The 19,148-nt window shown below is 50.6% G+C and overlaps 1 protein-coding gene across 3 annotated transcripts; it reads right to left on the bottom strand.

The window, feature by feature from the left end:
* Positions 1–936: 936 nt before the first annotated feature.
* Positions 937–18,656, bottom strand: ERBB3 (erb-b2 receptor tyrosine kinase 3). 3 transcript variants are annotated; one of them, XM_019742440.3, is made up of 28 exons: positions 18,214–18,656; positions 14,706–14,857; positions 13,971–14,157; positions 13,141–13,266; positions 12,437–12,502; positions 12,146–12,264; positions 11,913–12,054; positions 11,459–11,572; positions 11,239–11,359; positions 9,156–9,229; positions 8,888–8,978; positions 8,428–8,633; positions 8,081–8,213; positions 7,789–7,879; positions 7,416–7,570; positions 6,810–6,863; positions 6,321–6,462; positions 5,646–5,765; positions 5,422–5,520; positions 5,052–5,237; positions 4,741–4,896; positions 4,444–4,519; positions 4,117–4,263; positions 3,928–4,025; positions 3,647–3,835; positions 3,417–3,488; positions 2,692–2,986; positions 937–2,613 (listed from the first exon to the last, which is right to left on the bottom strand). In XM_019742440.3, the coding sequence occupies exons 1-28, from the start codon at positions 18,293–18,295 to the stop codon at positions 2,087–2,089; spliced, it is 4,020 nt and encodes a 1,339-aa protein (XP_019597999.1). In that variant the 5' UTR covers positions 18,296–18,656; the 3' UTR covers positions 937–2,086. The 3 variants fall into 3 exon arrangements, with proteins under 3 accessions (XP_019597999.1, XP_088656081.1, XP_074181672.1); XM_088799955.1 differs by lacking the exon at positions 18,214–18,656 and adding an exon at positions 15,234–15,255; XM_074325571.2 differs by having other exon boundaries at positions 1,953–2,592; positions 18,214–18,427.
* Positions 18,657–19,148: the final 492 nt, after the last annotated feature.

Here is a 19,148-nt window from a genome sequence, read left to right as displayed (position 1 = left end):
CCTCTAGCCGCCCTCGTGGACTCGTGAACTACAATTCCCAGCCTGCTTTTCGCGCCCCTAAACCAGGCCCTGGGGCCTTGCCCTCCGAGGGCCTCGCACGCTGGAATCGCCGGGCACGCTGGGAAGGGTCAGGCTCCAGCAGGAAGGCGGAGCCGTTGGGAGTTTAAGAAGCGTGGTCTCTGCCGGAAAAACCTTGTCCACCAGGAGCCTTGAACTGGAACCTTTAATGGAGGAGGGGCGGGGGGCGGGCTGAGGGAGAAGAGGCGGAGCTACGGCGGGGAATTGGGTTTGGAGGCGGTGGGGCAGGGTGGAGCCCAGGCGATTGGGGGTGACTACGCTCAGGGCGGGGATGCTGGGTGCGCCCTTCCCCGGATCCCTGGAGCGGCTGGCAGGACCGGCCCTGCCGGTCCAGTCGTCCTCCGATACTAGGAGAACCGGGAGGGGCCAAACGGGTTTGGAAAGAAACCTAGGAGCTGGGACTTAACTGGGCCCGCGGACTCCGAAGGGATTATCTATTTACAGCCTCTCAATCTAGAGACCGGACTCCCACAGAAGATGGCACTATTGTTCCAACAAATAAGCTTTGATGGCACCTAAGCGAAGTGTTCACGGCGACTTTTTTAAGAGAATAAGAGTTCTGAAACCTGGGAGTTTCAATATTCCACTTCTTGAAGGAGCACATCTATAGGGCTTTTTCAAACTTTCCCGAACTTTTTTTGTTATTCCCAGTTGGTCGCCTTGTAGATTCCTAGTAAAACCTTTAAATGAAAAGAACTGCGCTATGCTTCTCTTAAGGAAAGTGGAGGGCTGGAGAAAGCTGCATGGGAAAATAGAGAAAGCGAGGGGGGGAGGGGGGAAGTAGCTATTGTTTGCTGAGGAGTAGAGAAAAAGGGTGGTCTAACACTAAAGGTTTTCTTCATTTAACAGACAGAAAGCTTAAAAACTTTGGCATATTTATTTAGACACGTATAAAAACAAAACAAAAAACTTCAGTGATATAACAGATACCCCCAGTTTCCCATCCAATGGGACAGAAGTCTGAAGAGAGGTCCTCTTTCTATTCCAACTGGAAGCTTCCCATTACTGGGTGAGAATAGCTCCTAAAAGTGGCTCCTGGGACCCTTGTGGATCTGTCTCTTGGGTAAGAGATCATTTACAGCACACATAGGTTATGGTTTACAAAGCTGTCTGCTTATTGTTCCTTCTGACCAGCCCACCCCCATTTCCTGAGATGAGAAATCTGGGTTTAGGAGGCCGTGGTTGTTGGAGTTAGACTTGATTCAGTGCAAAAATAAGAAGACAATGCCCCTTACAAGGGCTCTGACTTGTATCAGTTTTCCTTGACACCTTACAGTAAGAGCACATGGATTGCAAGATTTTGAATCCTGGACCTGCCACTTAATTTACTTTATCTCTTTAAGGCTCAGTTTCCTTATTTGTAAAATGGGATAATATCTAGCTCACAGAATGGGTGTAAGGATTAAGTGAGATAATGTAGGTAAAGTTTAGCAAGATGCCTGGCACAAAGTAAAGGCTCAATTAATAGTAATCATTGAAATCTGCTTTTTCTTCACAAGATTTTTACCTTCCCATTCTTTCTAGGGGGTTAAGAGTCTTATACCAAAATTTTACTTTCCCCCTGCCAGGTTTTGCCTTTTCCTTAGGAGTCTGATGAGAAACAAAGGCACACTCTGAAGCCCAGTCTCCACAAGTTAAGAGTCTGAGAGAACGGAACATGATATGGGAGTAATTGTATGGGTATGGGATATGATAAGGGAATAATCCTTCATATCTCCAGGGAGTTCCCCTGAGAAAGCAGAGGAAAGGGATTGGGAAAGAACACAAAATAGGGAAAACCTTCTCCTTTCCAGGGAATGGCAAAGAGAAGAAAGTGCACAGTTGGCTACATACCACAAGAAATTTTGTGTCAGTATTTAAAAGCCTCCAGAAATTGAATGGAATTGTCTAGGACTAGGGAGGAAATGGGACTGAGACCTGTGAGGGACAGGGACTAGGGAGAAGAGGGGTACCCTCTAGAGGCGTGAGCTGCCATCAAATGTTCCCTGAGTACCTCGGGAAGCAAGGGTTATGTTCTCTGGGCATTAGCCTTGGGGAAAAGCCTGCTATGCCAATAATCAGGGTTGTCAAAGGCAGAGTCTGTGGCTTCTAAACTACGTAGAGTTTTGAGGCGGGCATAATGGACATGGGGGGCATGGTGTCCAGACCCCTGGAAAGCTCTCATCTCTTCATAACCTTGCTCAGCTGCTGGGCATGCACCCATGGCTGCATAATCTCCCCCAGGACCTCCTCCACCACGTCGCCTATTCATATATTCATAGTCCTCGTCTGGAGTTGTGCCAGCAGAGGGCATGATGGGCACAGGGTGGAGCGGGCAACTCTGTGTGCTGCCCAAGGAAGCACTGAGATCTGACCCCACATCCATGTACTCATAACCAAGCTCTTCGAGGGAACTTGGCCTGGGGGGACGCGGTGGACTGTGCCTTCTCCTCCGGTTCATGTATTCATACTCCTCATCTTCATCTTCTTCTTCAGTACCCAGGACAGAATTGAGACCCACAGAAGAAAGGGTGCCTTCCCGGGAAGAAGGAGTACCTAGGGGTTGAGAAGAGAGGCTAGCTATGCGGAAAACTCCACGATAATAGGCAGTGGGGAGTAGGGGGAGTCAGGTACCTTTGAGGTGTGCATCTGGCATGACATAACCATTGACATCCTCTTCCTCTAACCCTGGTGGGGAGAGTGAGGTGACAGGAGGAAGCAAGCTGTGGCGCTGGGAATGGTAGGCACTGTCTCCGCGTGGCCGTGGGCTGCGGCTCCGGCTTCTACACATTGACACCTTCTCCTGGAGCTCGGTCTCAGAGCCTGTCACATGGCCCTCCGATGACTCTGATACCAGGCGTCCCCGTGGCATTGGGTGCAGAGAGGCTGGACGGGAGGACCGTTCACTACCTGCACAACCTGCAGATTCCTAAGAAGGAAAATAATAAACGGAGATTTACACAGAGACTAAGAAAAGAGATTAGGTTGTTCAATGCCTTTTTTTTTTAAGCCTTTTTTTTTGGGGGGGGGGGAATACTGGGGAACAGTGTGTTTCTCTAGGGCCCATCCATCAAGCTCCAAGTCGTTGTCCTTCAATCTAGCAGCTCAGCTCCAAGTCCAGTCGCTGTTTTCAATCTTAGTTGCAGGGGGAGCAGCCCACCATCCCATGCGGGAATTGAACCGGCAACCTTGTTCAGAGCTCACGCTCTAACCAACTGAGCCATCCGGCCGCCCTCAATGCCTCCTTTTTTGTAGGACACTGATTAAACCTCAAAGGTTTCTAAAATCTCCTACACTACCCGTCGATCCTAAAACATTCTGTCACCCAGCCTCTCAGCAGCTCCTTAAAAAGGCCTTACCTGACAAGCCTCCCCAAGATTACTCTGGTTCATAGGCATATATCCAGATGATGGACTTAAAAGGTTCTGGCTCTAGGATGAAAAACGTAAGAAAGAGGTTTAGACAAAGGGAGAAATCTTATCACGGGGCCTTTGAGTAGTTAATCTGGGCATCTTCGGGGTTCACGAGAGTGCAGGTGTGCAGAACGCTCAGGGTGCACAAAGTCTTGGGTAACTTGAAAGTATCTTACCCCACGTGGCCGATTAAGTGTTCCAACTGGCAAGCTGAGGACGGAGCCTAGTGTTGTCACCAGGTTGTCCTCCTCTGCCTCCAAGTCCAGGTCAAGGTCTAGTTCTGGCTCCAGCTCTACTTCTTCCAGTTCCTTGTTTGTCAGAGCAGGTGGCTCTGCCCCAAGAGGAATTCCAGGTCCACTCTCTCTCTGTAGGGACAGATGATTGTTAAGATAGATCCTGGTTCCCGCCAAGTCCCCTTTGCTCTAAATATCCTTGACACCGCCTAGTCCCCACTCACCTTTATGACCAGATACCGTGGGGGGTCTCGGGCCATCCTGGTGAACTCATTGGCTAGTTCTTTAAAAGTTGGGCGAATGTTCTCATCAATCATCCAACCTGGAGGTAAGATGTAGAAAGTAGAACCATTAAGAGGGCAGTGGCGTAGGGAGGGAAGTCACAATATGGCTGGCATCAGCAGGTAACTCACACTTGACCATGACCATGTAGACATCAATAGTACAGATCTGGGGCTGTGCCAACCGCTCCCCCTTCTCCAGCAGGTCTGGTACTTCAGCCAATCGCAGCCCTGCATAGGGCTCTGCCCCAAATGTCATCAGCTCCCAAACTGTCACACCTGGTACAGGAAGATATGACTAGTTGATGGCAAAATAGTAGAAATGGGCATGAAGATGAAGGGAAGGCAGAACTTGTTCTGACACAAGGATCTGAAGGCCTTGGAGGTTCTAAAAAAAGGGGTCTCCAAAAGCAACTCCAAAGGCCAGTGATGGTATAAAGGGCATTCAGATGGACTGACCATAGCTCCAGACGTCACTCTGGTGTGTGTATTTCCCAAAGTGAATGCTCTCGAGGGCCATCCACTTAATTGGAGTCTGGAGAATTAAAGACAAAGGTGTCACCAGTTATTTCCACAAGTTTTCGTAGCATTTCTAAACCCCAAGTTCTTATTTGTTGCTCTCTGAACTTTTATTTCTGGCATCTCCTTGAACTTACCATGCTGCATTTGCTTGCCTCTGAAAGAGACCACTGACTGCTCCCATCCCCATGCTTCACTCCACCCCCACCTCCCTACCAGCCCTTTGTATCACCTTACCTTGGCCTCACTGTGTAGTAACTGTTTATCATCAGGGGGCAGCAGGTCAGCCACCCCAAAATCTGCCACCTGAACCTGACTGGGTGACTTGAGCAGCACATTTCGGGCAGCGAGGTTCCTATGCACCATACCATGCTCCTCAAGGTAGTACATACCCTATCGGGGAAAGAAGTATTCTCAAGGTTGGGGGAATCAGTCCTTGAAATCACTCCAAACCCTAAAGGTACCACTCAGAACTTCAACCTTCCGACCCCCCCCTGCTGGCCCCCAGCCAGGCAGTTCCATCATAGACTCCTCCAGGCTCCTCTCACCTTGGCAATTTGTACTCCCCAGTTGAGCAGCAGCTGTGGCCCCAGTGCCCCCCGGTGTTGTCTCACATGATCCAGCAGGGAACCCAGAGGCAAGTATTGAGTGACGAGCTGCAGAGATGACCCTGGACACAGTCCTAGCAGCCGTACAATGTGGGCATGGTCTAGGCTGCCAATGGCCAGCATATGCTAAGAGACACAAGAGAAGTTATCCAAGGAACAAACAGGTTCACATATAACCAGATCGCCCAATATTCAAGTACACCAACATAGCTAACATAGTATCTGCTAACACAGGACCATGCTTCTGCATAATCGTATGTAACACTGACCTCTCTCTTAGTGGCATACAGAATACCCTTCCTTCACTTACATCCGTCACAGCTTGAAAACTTTGCCGTCCACTCTTGTCCTCAATGACTTTAATACAGACTGGGATCTTTATTGATTCACCCTCAGGAATCCACACTCCCTGAAAAGTTTTAAGCAACAGTCAGCCTGAGGTCATTCATCTGAGGATAGTCCTTTCTCTAAATCTTTCTCCCCACTGCCCTAGATCCTTTCTCTACCTCCCCAGACTTCCTGTGGGCCACTCACTTTGTGCACAGTTCCAAAGACGCCTGAGCCAAGCACTTTAAGCCTCCTCAGCTCTGTCTCCTTGAAGATTCTGGCCAAGACTTTGTTAGCCTTCTCACTGGGATCCAGAGGCTCTAAGCTCTGAGGAACAGATGGGAAGGAGATGCTCAGGAAAGCCCACTCCCATGTCCCCCTCCAACTCCCCTCCCATAGGTGGATACCAAGAGCAGGAAGAGGAATTAGCTTTAGTCTTATAAAGCATTGTAGTTATATTGGGGAATAAAAGACCCCAAGGATGGAGGAAGTTGTTTGTTTGTGCTCATGAGATCAGAAATCAAGAGGGTTGAGTTTTTCCTTTGATGGGGGAAAGGATGGAGAAGTGGTAATATTATCACCATGAGTACTTTCATACAATTCTCTGTATTTCTCAAAGTACTTTCCACACTCATCAGCCCTTTCCCCCTCACAGCCATCTTGTATGAATGCATAAACTGAGGCACAGAGAAGGAAAGTAACTTCTTCAAAGTCATGTGTCAAATTAATGGAGAATGCACATCTCCCATTCCTCTGGCAAGAGTCTTTTCTAGTGGATCATACTACCTCTCCTTGAAGAAAGGGGTCAGATCTCTGGGGAAGAAGGAGGATCTTAAAGAGTGATGGTATAGGGTACCTTTCAAGAGTAAGCTAGACACTCACCTCACCCCGTTCCAAGTAGCGCCTCATAGCCCTCTTATTCTGAATCCGACGCCCACGCCAATAGAGAATAGTGCTGCCCAGGATCATGAAAATCACTACCAATCCCACTACCACTGCTAAAGCCATAGCCAGATGGATGTTGCTGTAGGATAGAGAAGCCCAGCATTATCGTGGGTCCACACCTCTCTTACAAATGTCATCTATACCTGCACGCAAGGTATGGTGCAGATCTGGGGCAAGAAGTTAACATTCACATATACATATATCTTTGAGCACTGAAGGGGTTAACCTAAATCTGGCTCCTGAGGCTACTGCAAGTTAATTTTAGGAAGGCCAGAAGTCTGGATTCTTGTGCCCTGAGTCCAGTGATACTGAACTGTACCATGGAAGGCCAGAAGCAGTACTCCACTCTTCTCAGCAGATAACCGCCCTTTCCTTAGCTCCTCTCCCAAACATGCCCAGCTTCCTAAGTCTCCAAGCCCATCATACCTGATCAGGGCCCGTGTTTGGCCTAAGCAGTCTTGCAGGTCTGGTCCCTTACACCTAGAGAAGAAAGTCACCTCCTTAAATGGGAGCTTGGCAGGCTCCCATGGGAGACTCAATTCCAACAGCTATAACATTGTTTCAGATCCCTCCATGGTGTCCCATCCTGGAGCCCAAGCATTTCCCAATATATGGCCTCCATCTCTAGCTCACCAACTCTTCCTGAGTCCCTCCCTTGAATGAGTTTTTTTTTGTTTTGTTTTTTGTTTTTTTTTAAGGAGGGCGCAACTCACAGAGGCCCATGCAGGGATCGAACTGGCAACCTTGGTGTTATTAGCACCGCGCTCTAACCAACGAGCTAACCGGCCACCCCACCTCCCTTGAATGAAACTCCCCTAAGTTGACCTTATTCCAGGTTCCCAGAATTGTGGTGTAATTTTGTGCTGTTACTGAGTATCCCTTTCTCCAATCCTTCACTACACAGCCAGGAGTGAGTCTTAAATCACAGTTCTTTCTTCTTTCTGCTCCCCTCACCCTCTTCTTTCCCCCTAGTTCTATGCTCCTCCCCCTTCCCCTGGTCCCATCAGCTCTTCTTAACATCCCGTCACTGACCCCTGGGTGCAGTTCTCATGGCAGGGCCGACATTCATTCTGAACGTCTGGGAACTTGTAGATGGGGCCTTTGGCACCGAGGACTCCGTAGGGGCAGCTGCTCACACAGTGGGGCCCATCTCGAAAATGGGCACACTGGGCACAAGCATCAGAGCCCTGGGTGGGAAAGAAAAGGTCAGGAAGAATGGAATCCCAAGGTTAATTCCATACCTTCCAGCAAGGACCAACCCAGCCATTCAGGATCCTCCATCCACAAACCCTAGCATTGTCTGGCCTCCCTGTGCTGGCCTTAAGATGTGGCCACATCATTCCCTAGATCCTCCAGTGTCACCTCTGCCCTCTCTCCCTTAGAGACCCTGGTGCTGCTACTGTACCGAGCCATTGCATGTGGCAGTGCCCTCCATGGGTTGGCATTCCGGGTGGCAGGAGAAGCATTCAGCCTCATGGGCAAACTCACGAGGCTCCCTGCAGTGGGGATTAAAGAGGGACAGTCATTTCCAAGTCCTGACCTTTATGCCCTGATCCCCCAACCACAGGGTCTCCTCTCTCATTCCCATCAAAGCATATGCAGAAAGTTGTCTGAAGGCTTTCAGGTGCCACCTGAACAGTTCCATCCCAGGACCCTACCCTTCCACCCCTTCTTGACTCCATCTCTCCTCACTGTACCCATTCAGAAAGTTGCAGTGGGTCACACAGACGCCTCCTCGGCTGTAGTTTCGACAGGACAGGCACTGACCAGGACCTGGGCCCCAGCATCCCCCGGAGGAGCACAGCGGGTCACACACTTTGCCCTCTGCCACTGGAAAGGAAAAAGTGAGTCAGGAGGAGTCTGGGGTCTCCAACAAGCCCTCTCCTGAACACTTCCTTGTTAGTGTTTCCAGCCTAACACCCCTCTCCTTGGCTTCATCCCCCATCCCTTCTCCCACTTCCAGGGCAGAACAGCCCTTACACCCCTTTCCTCTCTGATTCCCTCTTCCCCCTCTTCCCTCCACCCAGCGGGCCCTTTCCCTCACCGCAGTCTCTGCGGGGCCGGTTATGCTTGATGTCTAGTCTCTCTTCCGAAGGCCCTCGGAGCAGCCTGGTCCAGTTCAGAGAATGATGGTAGCAGAGCTGCCGATTGGCACTTATGTAAATACGCCCGGCACTGATTTCCTTCAAGGATCGGAGGCCCAAAGATGTTATATTCAAGTTCTTCATGATCAACAATGAGAAGCCCCGGCTGAGGACAAGGAGATGGGATGAGAGGGGAGACCATGAAGGGAAAATTATGCAGTGGATTCATTTTCATTCAACAATGTGTTCTGGGTTACTCAGACGCACTGAAAGGGACTCCCCCTCCCTTTGCCTTTTCCCCATCAAACTCTCAGGCCCTTTGCGCCTACTGTATGAGAATGCTTTGTATTTTGCTCAAGGATGCCTAAGAAACAGGGTTCATTACCCAGAGATGCTATCACCTCTACACCTCTTACTCACTTATAAAGGCTTCTGCCCCCGATGGTTGTCAGGTTGGAAAAGACACTGAAGTTGTGCATGTGGGGAGGCCAGGACTGGATGTTCAGGTAACCTGAGGAGTTGAAGAGGTATATGAACAGGGAGCCTTCCTTCTCCCCTTCCTCTTTCTCAGGTTCTCCTGCTCCCTCTTCTGTTGCTTGAGACCTGATTTTCTCAAGTGGTTATATCGCAATTTGTGTCAGTGGTTGACCTAGTCTTTTCATAAAGGGCAGCTTCTCCTCCCACTCACCTGTGATCTCCCGTACTGTCCGGAAGACATTGAGCTTCTCAGGGTCCAGGGCAGGGATCTTGTGCCAGGGGTCTCTGGAGAGAACAGTAGAAACGAGTCAACAAGGCAGGGGTATAACCCAGGAGCAATGAGCATGCCTAGACTCAGAACTTAGTTTCTAAATACCATTCTCTACTAAAAGGAAAAAGAGCTCCTTAGAGAAATGGCTGGGGCAGGAAAAATATAACATAAGCCTACAGCATCTTGTGTAAAAAAGTAAGGAAGTGCTCAAAGAATGACGTGTATAAGCCCAAAGAACACAGGCGCCACATCAGATCAGGGACAACTGAACACCAAAATAATGATTGTAAAATAGCATAAATCATTGAATAAAACAAGTATCCACACAGATTAAATTGATAGATAGGAAGGGAAGACTCTTCCTAACACTAGAATACCAATAAATAAATGCAGAAGGGATAAAGGAATTAGAAAATCATCACCTGGCAACTCTCATTATAAAAATTAATTCCGGCAAAAATCTCCCCACAATTAATTAATTAATGCTAATTAATTAATTAATTCCAAAGGAGGAAATATTAATTTTACAGTAGAAAAACCTGGCAAGACACCACCTTAACCAAGTGACCAGAGATATCATCACCAGTGATAGGACAAATCATCACATGACTCCTTGATATGATGCACTGAGAACACATGTGTAGCAGTCCTAACAAAAATGCGTAACTTGAATCTAAGTACTATCAGGAAACATCATGCATACCCAAACTGAGGAACATTCTAACAATTACCTGACCTGTACCCATCAATAATGCCAACGTCATGAACTATTACAGATTAAAGGAGCCTGAATATACATAACTGAATACAATGTGTGATTCAGGACAATAAGACTATTAGTGAAATCTGAATAAGGTCTGTAGATTACATAACATTATGTATCAATGCTAATTTCCTGATTCAAACAATTATAATGTGGTTATATTTTTTAAATGTTCTTGTTTTAAAGGAAAACACACTGAAATATAACAGGGGTAAGGGAATACCATGTTTGGAAGTTTACCCTCAAGTGGTTCAGAAAAACAAGAGCGTCTTATTATATGTGTGTGTGTGTGTGTGTGTGTTTCTGTGTGTGTATAGAGAGAGAAAAAGAGAGAAATATAAAGCATATAGAATAATGGTAACATTTGGGGGATCTAAGGAAAGAGTGTATGGGAGGGGCGGCCGGATGGCTCAGTTGGTTAGAGCAAGAGCTCTGAATAACAGGGTTGCCAGTTCGATTCCCACATGGCATGGGCCAGTGAGCTGTGCCCTCCACAACTAGATTGAAGACAACGAGCTGCCGTTGCGCTTCCAGAGGGCCGGCTGGATGGCTCAGTTAGTTAGAGCAAGAGCTCTCAACAACAAGGTTGTCGGTTCAATTCCCGCATGGGATAGTGGGCTGCACCCCCTGCAACTAAAGATTGAAAACGGTGACTGGACTTAGAACTGAGCTGTGCCCTCCACAACTAGATTGAAGGACAACGACTTGGAGCTGATGGGCCCTGAAGAAACACCCTGTTCCGCAATAAAAAAATTTTTTTAAAAAGTGTATGGGAAATCTTTATACCACTTTTGCAACTTTAGCGTAGATCTAAAATTCTGTCAAAAGAAAACAGGTGGCCCTAATATTACACACACACACACACATACACACACACATTTTAAGCGCTGTTCAATAGATTAGAAAGTCCCTTTGCTCTTTCTTTGTGGCTCCGCTCTAAGGAACAGAACTCAGGGAAATAACTGGCAGATTTTTATCTGAATTTAAGGAAGAACTTTTAGAAAACCTGAAGGAGGAGGCCACAGTGTTCCTGTACTTTGTCATTCAGCTAGATGATACGCTATTGCTTTGGGCTGTCTATGAGAGGACTCTAGCCCTGGGTGGGAGGTGGAGTGAAGCACTGCCAAGTCCTCTGGGACCTCTAAGATTGTATGATTTGGGTTCTTAATCAGCTTCACATATGAAGGGTTGAATGAATACAATGAACTGTGAGGAGATGGGTGGGCTGGGGAATCAGGGAGGCAAAGCAGAATCTCTAACCCATTGAGGCCAGTGATGAGAAAATCCAGGTTGCCCAGGATCTTGGTGCAGTTCACAAAACCATCAATGTTGCTCGAGTCCACAGTCTGGAAGCGGCTCCCAGAGCCTGTTCCCTCACAGGCTGCAAACAAAAAAAAGGCTCAGTGGGGCTTGGGAGGGGTTGAGTCATCTGAGAGAAAGGATCTCTCTTCTCTTCAACTCCTTACCATCTCCTACGTACCTTTGGGGCATAGCCCCCCACAAGGTTCACACATCTTGAGTCCATTTTTATCTACTTCCATCTTGTCAGGAGGACAGGCCCTGACACAAGACGTTTGATCCACCACAAAGTTATCTAGGAATAGAGGAGAGCAGGTATCCTTAGAGATGAGGGATAAACACTGCCAACTACCATGTGAACCTTGCTCTGTCCTCTGCACCTGAGGTTCCTTAAGTACTGTCCCATGGGTTAGGAGGCCCTTTGCTCTTTGTTGTTCTAAGAAGCAGAACTAGAGTAATATTGGAAGTCATAGGGAAGTACATGGGGGGACAGGGCATAGGAGTCACTCACTGGGGGTGGTTGACCATTTGTTCTCTACGGCTCCTACTTACCACCCAACTTGATCCCTTTCTATCTAAAATTTTGTCTAAAATCCTGGTTCCACTACCATTGTTTCTTCCTTTCAGACACTTACGGGGACAGCTGGCTACACAAACTCCTCCATACTGATACTTGGTGTGAGGATTGGGTTCCAGCTGGAAAGTTAGCTTGTTGTAGACAAGAGGCTGTGGACACTGGCGTACACAGGCTCCACTGTCATTGAAGAGTCGGCAGGCCTAGGAACATAAGAGACTCATAAAACTACTTCCTCCCCAAAGCCCACGTCCTCCTTGCAGAACCCAGGCAAATGGTGCTAACAGTACGTACAAAGCAGTCTGTGTTCTGCGGGCCTGAGCAGCCCCCTGCACACTCATCATGGCAGCACTGGTTGGGATTGGGCCCAAAGCAGTGACCATTACACTGAGGGGCACAGATAGTCTTGGTCACTGTGGAAGGAGAGAAAGCACAGCTGTCAGAGTTCTCAAGACTGAATTCTGAGGCCACTGCTCACCCTCTGGTCCTCCAGGCTCATCCCTACCCCCAGTGGTGACACAGGCTGGGGTAGGCAGGGATATAAATGTGTACGAGTTTGAAGTTTTTAGAGGGACGTAAACTCACATGTCTGGCAGTCTTCTGGTCCAGGACCCCAGCATCGCCCCTTGCAGACCTCGTGACAGGGAGGACCTGGTTAGGAAGGAAAGCAACACAAGAGGCCATCAGGGCTAAGAAAGGCTTGCTTGAATCAACAGGGTATGATGTCACCACAGCCACCCAAGTCCCGGGAAGCAAAGAGCCAGGGCAGTGCCCCTCTTTGCCTTTGCAGAGCAGGGCTGGGCTCAAGTGAACCTGTCAACAAAGGGTGGAGCCACACCTCCACACCACCCACAGGGCAGCTAAAGGGGAGGGTATGGGGCAAATGCCAAGCTCAGCGCCAGGCCCAACCCAGGAACTTGGTTCCTCCTTGGCAAGCTGAACCCAGTAGGATTATGTGTGTGTGAGTGGACAGGCAGCAGATTGCGGTCAGGGGTAGGTAGGTTCTAAGAAGAAGGGAGGTTGTTGTAGTGGAAAGAGAAATGGAAGTGGAGTCCAAAGACCTGGCTTCCCCACTTAGTACACAGTCTTTGGCCCCTTTTCTTGACATACTGCTTCTGTGGTTTGGCTTCCAGGGTATTGACCTGCTCCCTCCTGGCAGGCTCCTGGGGTCTAGGGCCTGAGGTATTTGTTCAGTGGAGAGATGGGTTCAGATTAGGGATATAATGATGAAGGGAAAGTCACTCTGGTTTGGTGGGGGCGGGGGAACAGTCTTGATAGTGGCCACTCACAGCTCCTGCCATTGTCCTTCACCACTATCTCGGCAACTCGGTCCCTCACGATGTCCCTCCAGTCAATTGTTTCCATATGACAAAGTTTATCGTTCTTCTCAATATAAACGCCCCCTGATAGAATCTCTGAGGTGGGGAAGAGAAGTGACAAGGTTAAGGGCTAGACAGCAGGCCTCCTTTCCCATAACCTCCCCACCAGTCCAAAGGCCCCCCACCAGACTCAGAAGTAGGGGAAATGGGGCAGACGGATGTCCAATTAAATCCAAACTGCAGCGAAGGCTCGCCTTGAAAGACAGAGGAGGAGCCAGGTAGTAAGAAATTCCTGCCTCCTCCTCAGACACCTGTCCAGATCCGGTTTAGCCAGTGGGGGAGGGGAAAGGAAAGGAGGAGAGAAGATTCCTGACTCAACACCCCCCTAACCCCGCCCTACCTGTGTGTTTTTCAACTGACTGGGACAAGAAGTAGGTGGCCAGGTGGTATTTAACCCCTATATTGTTTCAGCTTACGGGCAGTTGTGAGGGGGAGGAAGTGGGATTCTCATTCCCATGGAAGGAGGCACATCAAGATACACTGTATTTTGAAGTTAGAGGAATGGGTAACAGATCCAGCTCCAACTCTAGCGCCATCAGGATAAAGGACCCTCTCCCTTGAGCAGAGGTCACCAGCTCTCCACTGAAGCCCTCTATTGTTTGACTAGTGAACCTTTCGATCACAGGAGTCAAAGTGGTGGGCACCTTGAAAGGGGCACTTAAGAGTGAGCAGTCATCATCAAGGAGGCATCTGCCAGCCCGTTGGCTGCCAGGCAAGACCAGAAGTCATCAGGAACTGACCAGTGAGCTGAGTGAAGCGGAGCTGGCGCAGAGCACGGCTGGAGTTGGTGTTATAATTCAACATGACAAAGATGGCAAACTTCCCATCGTAGACCTGGGTCCCCCGCACCACTCGGAGGTTGGGCAGTGGCAGTGTAGAGAACTCATTCATGGCAATGAGGACATAGCCAGTCACTTCTCGGATCCACTGTGATGGAGCAGATGGTGTCAGTGAGAGGGATGACAGGGCAAAAAGTCTCAATCCCCTCTCCCTCCCTAAAGCATTAAGGAATCCCTAACTTCTCTAATTCTTTCTAATTCCTATTTTGGAGTAGGGAGAGCTGGTGTCACACTACTCTGTCCCTTCTGCAAGATAGGCAGCTGGAATGATGAAAGAATTCTAGTCTCTTAACTTTTCCCTCTCAGAACTCCTCATACCAGAAAGGTCCCTGCTTAGTTCCTTACCCATTTCCCCAAGTGCTTCTCAGCCCTCATGTGTCTATGTTAGTCCCTGGTGCGAAACACCACCATGCCTCTTCCCCCTTCTCACAGCCAGCCTGTGTATTCCAGGTTATAGTGACCAGACCGTAGGTCCCAGATTCCAGTCACTGTCCCCACAAACACACAGGTTTGGGTCTGAGGGACTATGGAGTCTTAGGAAGGCTGACTTCCACAGAGTGTAGTCCTGAGGAAGGGAAGGAGGCGTCTCTGGGGAGTATAAAGGGGAACAGGTTGAGGAAGGTCGGGCACTCTAACCTGAAGGAAGGAGAGGTCAGCATTGTGTCCTGTGAGCACGATCTCCAGGTTCCCCATTACCACCTCACACCTCTCGTAGAGCTTGTACAGCGTCTGATATTGGTTCTCAGAATCGCCCGTCACACTCAGCCCATTCAGAGTCCCAGAGCACACTGTTCAAAGTGGAGGTAAGAGTGGTAGAGGGTTGAACACAAGTTTTTAGCCCCGTCCCCCAAGACCACCCCCTTGGTTGCCCCTTTCCAACAACATTCAACAGGATCAGAAGGCAGCTGCCTCCAACCCTCAATCCTAGAAATAGACGCGAAGGCTTACTGGCATGAGAACCTGAATTTTTTCTTCTTAGAATCCCCCTAAACAGGAAGGTGAAAAGGTTTCCTTTTTCCACCAGGACCTCCTGTGCCTTTTTCAGATACTAGGGGGTTAATTAAGGAAGATGTAAGGTTTTTACCCCTCCCTAGAAAGAAGTTAGAAAAGGACACAGCTTGGTTACTCTCTTCTTCCCCTCCCCCCTCCAACCAGGGCACTTACTTCTCTACCCCCGGCCAGCCTCTCTCTAGGTCCTGGAATAAATATCTCTTTGGGGCTAGCACACAGCCCCTATTGTGTCTACTGAGGGTGGGAAGGGGGCAGTGCCTGGGGCCACAGTCCAGCCCACAATGAGGCGATTCTATCTAGGAGGAGGGGGCTGCCCCACCCTGTCCCCAGACACCCAGTCCTCAGCAGCACCCCCCTCCACCCTCAAGCCTTGGGCACAGACAAGTGACCTCACTAGAGGGGGGAGCTCTGGTAGTGGTGGTGGGGTCAATGTGAGCTTTGTCTTTAAAGCTGGAAGATAAGGAGCTGGTTGCCTACCCCACTCCGGCTTCCCTTCTCACTCCCTTCCCCTATCCCAACACACTTTCTAGCTTAGAGTATTCTGCAGCAAATATAGAGAGGCCTGGAGCAAAAGAGCAGCAAACTCCCCCCATTCTAAACTTTCCATTCAGTTTCACTGTCTGAAGAGTCATTAAAAAGCCTTCCAACATGGCAATCCTCACTCACATTAGGTAGAGACTAGAATTGAGGTCCATGAGGAATGTCAGTCTCGGGGGTTTGCTTCACCTTGTAAGTACAGAGGATGTAGGGGCTACGGGAAATCTTGACCCTGAAGCCCTATCCCTATCTCTTTCCTCTGGCTCAGAGAAAGACTGAGGGTGGGGAGGGTGTGGGGAAGATACCACCTGTTCCAACCACCCTTCCCTGAGGCGGTGGCAGCTTAGTGGGAGGCAGGAGTGGGAATGAAGGAAGACTGATGAGGTCCCAACCCCTCCTCCTAAATACACCCCTGGTCTGACCACTTTGAGGGCTTCCATTCCCTATCATTCCCCACAAAGGGAAGGGGGCAGACAAAGAAGGGTAAGTAGGCAGGCAACTCTCGGGGGAGCCTGGGGACTCCAGGGTCCTTGGGCTGAAATGGAAGAGACTAGGAAGGTTAGTCATTTCTGGAACAGCCCCACCCCAACCCCCTTCCTGGCAGGACACCCCCTCTTCCAAGTCAAGGCGCCAACCCTTCTCTCCAGATAAGGGAGGAGCCAAGATTTCTGCACAGGGAAGTGGGCTGTGTGTGTGGACGTGCATACACTCGTGAAACACAGATAGCTCCGCTGCTGGCCCAGAAATCTATACTAGTTCTGTTCCTGGGTTTCTTTATTAGGAAGAATTTCAGGTGGCCCCATCCATCCCACCTGTCCATTGTGCAGACTTTGAATCTGTGCTTGGAAGGTGACAGTGTTAGAGGTCCCAGTTCCCTGCCACCCAGAGGGTAAAGTCCATACTACATAAACAGGGAGCAAAGGGCCTGAGCGGGAAGAGAGCATGAACACCTCTGAAGAGGCACCTTGGGAGAAGACAGGGGGAGGGGAATTATAACAATCCCTGTTGTACTCAGGGAGCAGGGGCACAGGGAGGGGCAGAGTCACAGGCCCTCCTAGGGCAGGGTACTGGGGTGGGTCACAGCAAGAATCTGCAGCCCCTCCACAAGCACGGGCCTCCACTCCAACGTCCCCCACCCCCATCAGTCAGGACAAAGGGGCTATAGAAGGACTGAGACAGGGCCGGATGCCCAGAGGCTGCATGATCCAGATAAAGGGTAAAGAGACCCAACCAAGCCTGCCCCCTGGCTCCCTCAGGGAAGGTAGCCAGGGTTCCTGGTAGAAGATTCCAGGGGTCTGAAAGGGACAATGATAGAGTCCCACTACTAGGTCCCTCCCACTCTAGTCCCCAGCCCTCCCTACCCCCCCCAACTCCACCAGCTGGGAGTGTTCACATCTCAAGATCCCAGGGTCTAAATTTAGGCCCAGCAACTGTGGGGGAAGCACAGGTGTTTCTCCCACTCCCACTCTGGGGAAGGGGCCCTGGCTGTGCCAAACCCCAGAGCTGAGATCTAGGGGGAGGGGAGAAGATCAACAGGATTCCTTCAATGCCAGCAACATCAACACCCCTCAGGTGTCCAGAGACACCCCAAAGGAGTGGACTCAGATGGCATGGGAGTGGGAGGAGGAATAGAAAAGCAATCTGACTCCTCTAGACTCCTAGAGACAGAGTCAGACAATAAACAGAATGGTGGTAGGAGAGAAGCTGGGTCTAGGAAGAACTCCCCAGGAAGGACAGGAAGTTCAGAGGGTGGGAGAGGAGCCCTGTTAGCCCTCACGTTGGGGAGAGAAAAGACAAACAGTGAGAAACACGGGCGGGAAATCCTTGAGGCTACAGCTCAGCTCCAGGTCCAGGGCTTTGTGTATAGTAGATGCTCAGTAAATTTTAGTTGATTTGCTCTGGATCTTGACAAAGAAAGGTTGGTCATGTTGGGACCAGCCAGCTTTATGATTTTTAGGGAAAGAGGACAATCAGACTCTGCATGGCCTCTCACCCTGGTATCACCTGGACTTGGCTCACTGGTTAATCTCAGCCCTCCCCAGGGCAGGCTCACTCACGGAAGAGGAGGTGCCTCTCTTGTTTTTCCAACACTAAAGAACAACAACCCCCTCCAACCCTTCCATAGCTCCACCCTGTCGGCAAAACAACAAAATTGGAGGTTGCTGAAACCCGGGGATGGGAGGGGAGTGAGGGTGGGCAAGGGATTGGGGAGCAAACTGAGACACCCCCCTTTCTCCAAGATCTCCACCTCCAATCATCTTACGTTTACAGAATGGAAGTCCCAGCTCCCCTCCCTGCAGGGCCCCCCCCAGAAGTGTGAACTCTTTCGGCATCAGTCCTATCGCAAAGAGCAAATTAGAGGGTCGGCGATGCACTAGGCGGAGGTGGTGGTGGAGGGGGTGGTCCAGGAATCCCGTCCCCCCCGGGCCCACGCCGAGAACCCGAGCCAGACGGTCCCTGCCCAGGTGATCCCAGCAGATCCGGGGTCAGCATCCCCAGGCTCACGCCACCCGATCTTCTGCGGCTGCCCCAGGATTCGGCGCACTCAGTTCGGAATCCCAGGTTCCGAGCCTGCCTGTGTTCACGCGCCGCTTACCTGCCTGTGAGTTGCCCACCTCGGAGCCCCGGGCCAGGCTGAGAAGGAAGCCCAGCACCTGCAGAGCCCCGTTCGCCCTCATGACTCCAGCGGAGGGTGAGCGGAGCCCAGCCGAATCCGGCCCCGGGGGCCCCTGGACTAAGACATCGAAGCGGAGCCACCTGAACCTCCCGCGAACTGGTAGCTGCGGCGGACGAGGTTGCAAACTGCAACCGGAGCTGGAGCCAGAGTCCGGGGCGGGATGGCAGGGGAGGGGTGTGTGTCTGAGGGAGCGCAGAGGGAGGGGGTGAGTCACGGCCGCGCCCCCGCGGGCGCGAGGCTGGCGTGGGGACTGGTGGAGCTTCCACCCGCCGCCAGCACGCCCCACGCCCAGTGCCCCGCAGCTGGGCCAAGCGGATCCAAGATGGGTCTCACCCGAATTTTTCTTTGGGAGCTGGACTAAGGGGAGGTCAAGATTCCAAACGCCCCCAAATGACTCCAAAGGGGTAAGGTAATGGGGGTGGGGAGAGAGCGCCAAAGCCCGGCCCCCTGAAAGTTGGCCTCGCCCATTAACCAAATCACTCAACTACCCTAGCCGGTTGGGTCACTTGGGGGATTTTTCTCTCCGAATGTGAACGTTTCTCTTTGCTTTTGAGGGGGAGGATATTTTTGCCTCACGCTCAGTTCACCTCAGTTTCCCCGGAAACCCATCGAAACCCCATAACTCATCTACCCTGCCGAGGAACCCGAGCCCCAAGGCCGCGTGAAATTGTACTGTCTCCCGCCGCTTCCTCCTCCAGACCCGGCGCCGGCCGGGTCTCTCCGGGGGATTTGGTTGGGGGGCGGGGGTGGTTTCCAGCCTGGGAACAGACCCGTAGCCCGCCTTTCCACTTCCACCCCGGGAGGGGCTCCCGCACCTGTCGCCGTCCCCTCTGCTGCCCCCCACGGCCGCCTGG

This window comes from Rhinolophus sinicus, chromosome 1 (genome assembly GCF_057876585.1).
Source record: "Rhinolophus sinicus isolate RSI-liver-muscle chromosome 1, RSI-T2T, whole genome shotgun sequence".
In the NCBI taxonomy this organism is placed as follows: domain Eukaryota; kingdom Metazoa; phylum Chordata; class Mammalia; order Chiroptera; family Rhinolophidae; genus Rhinolophus; species Rhinolophus sinicus.
The sequence above is the reverse complement of the archived record's forward strand: the minus strand, read 5'-3'. Positions and strand labels throughout refer to the sequence as shown.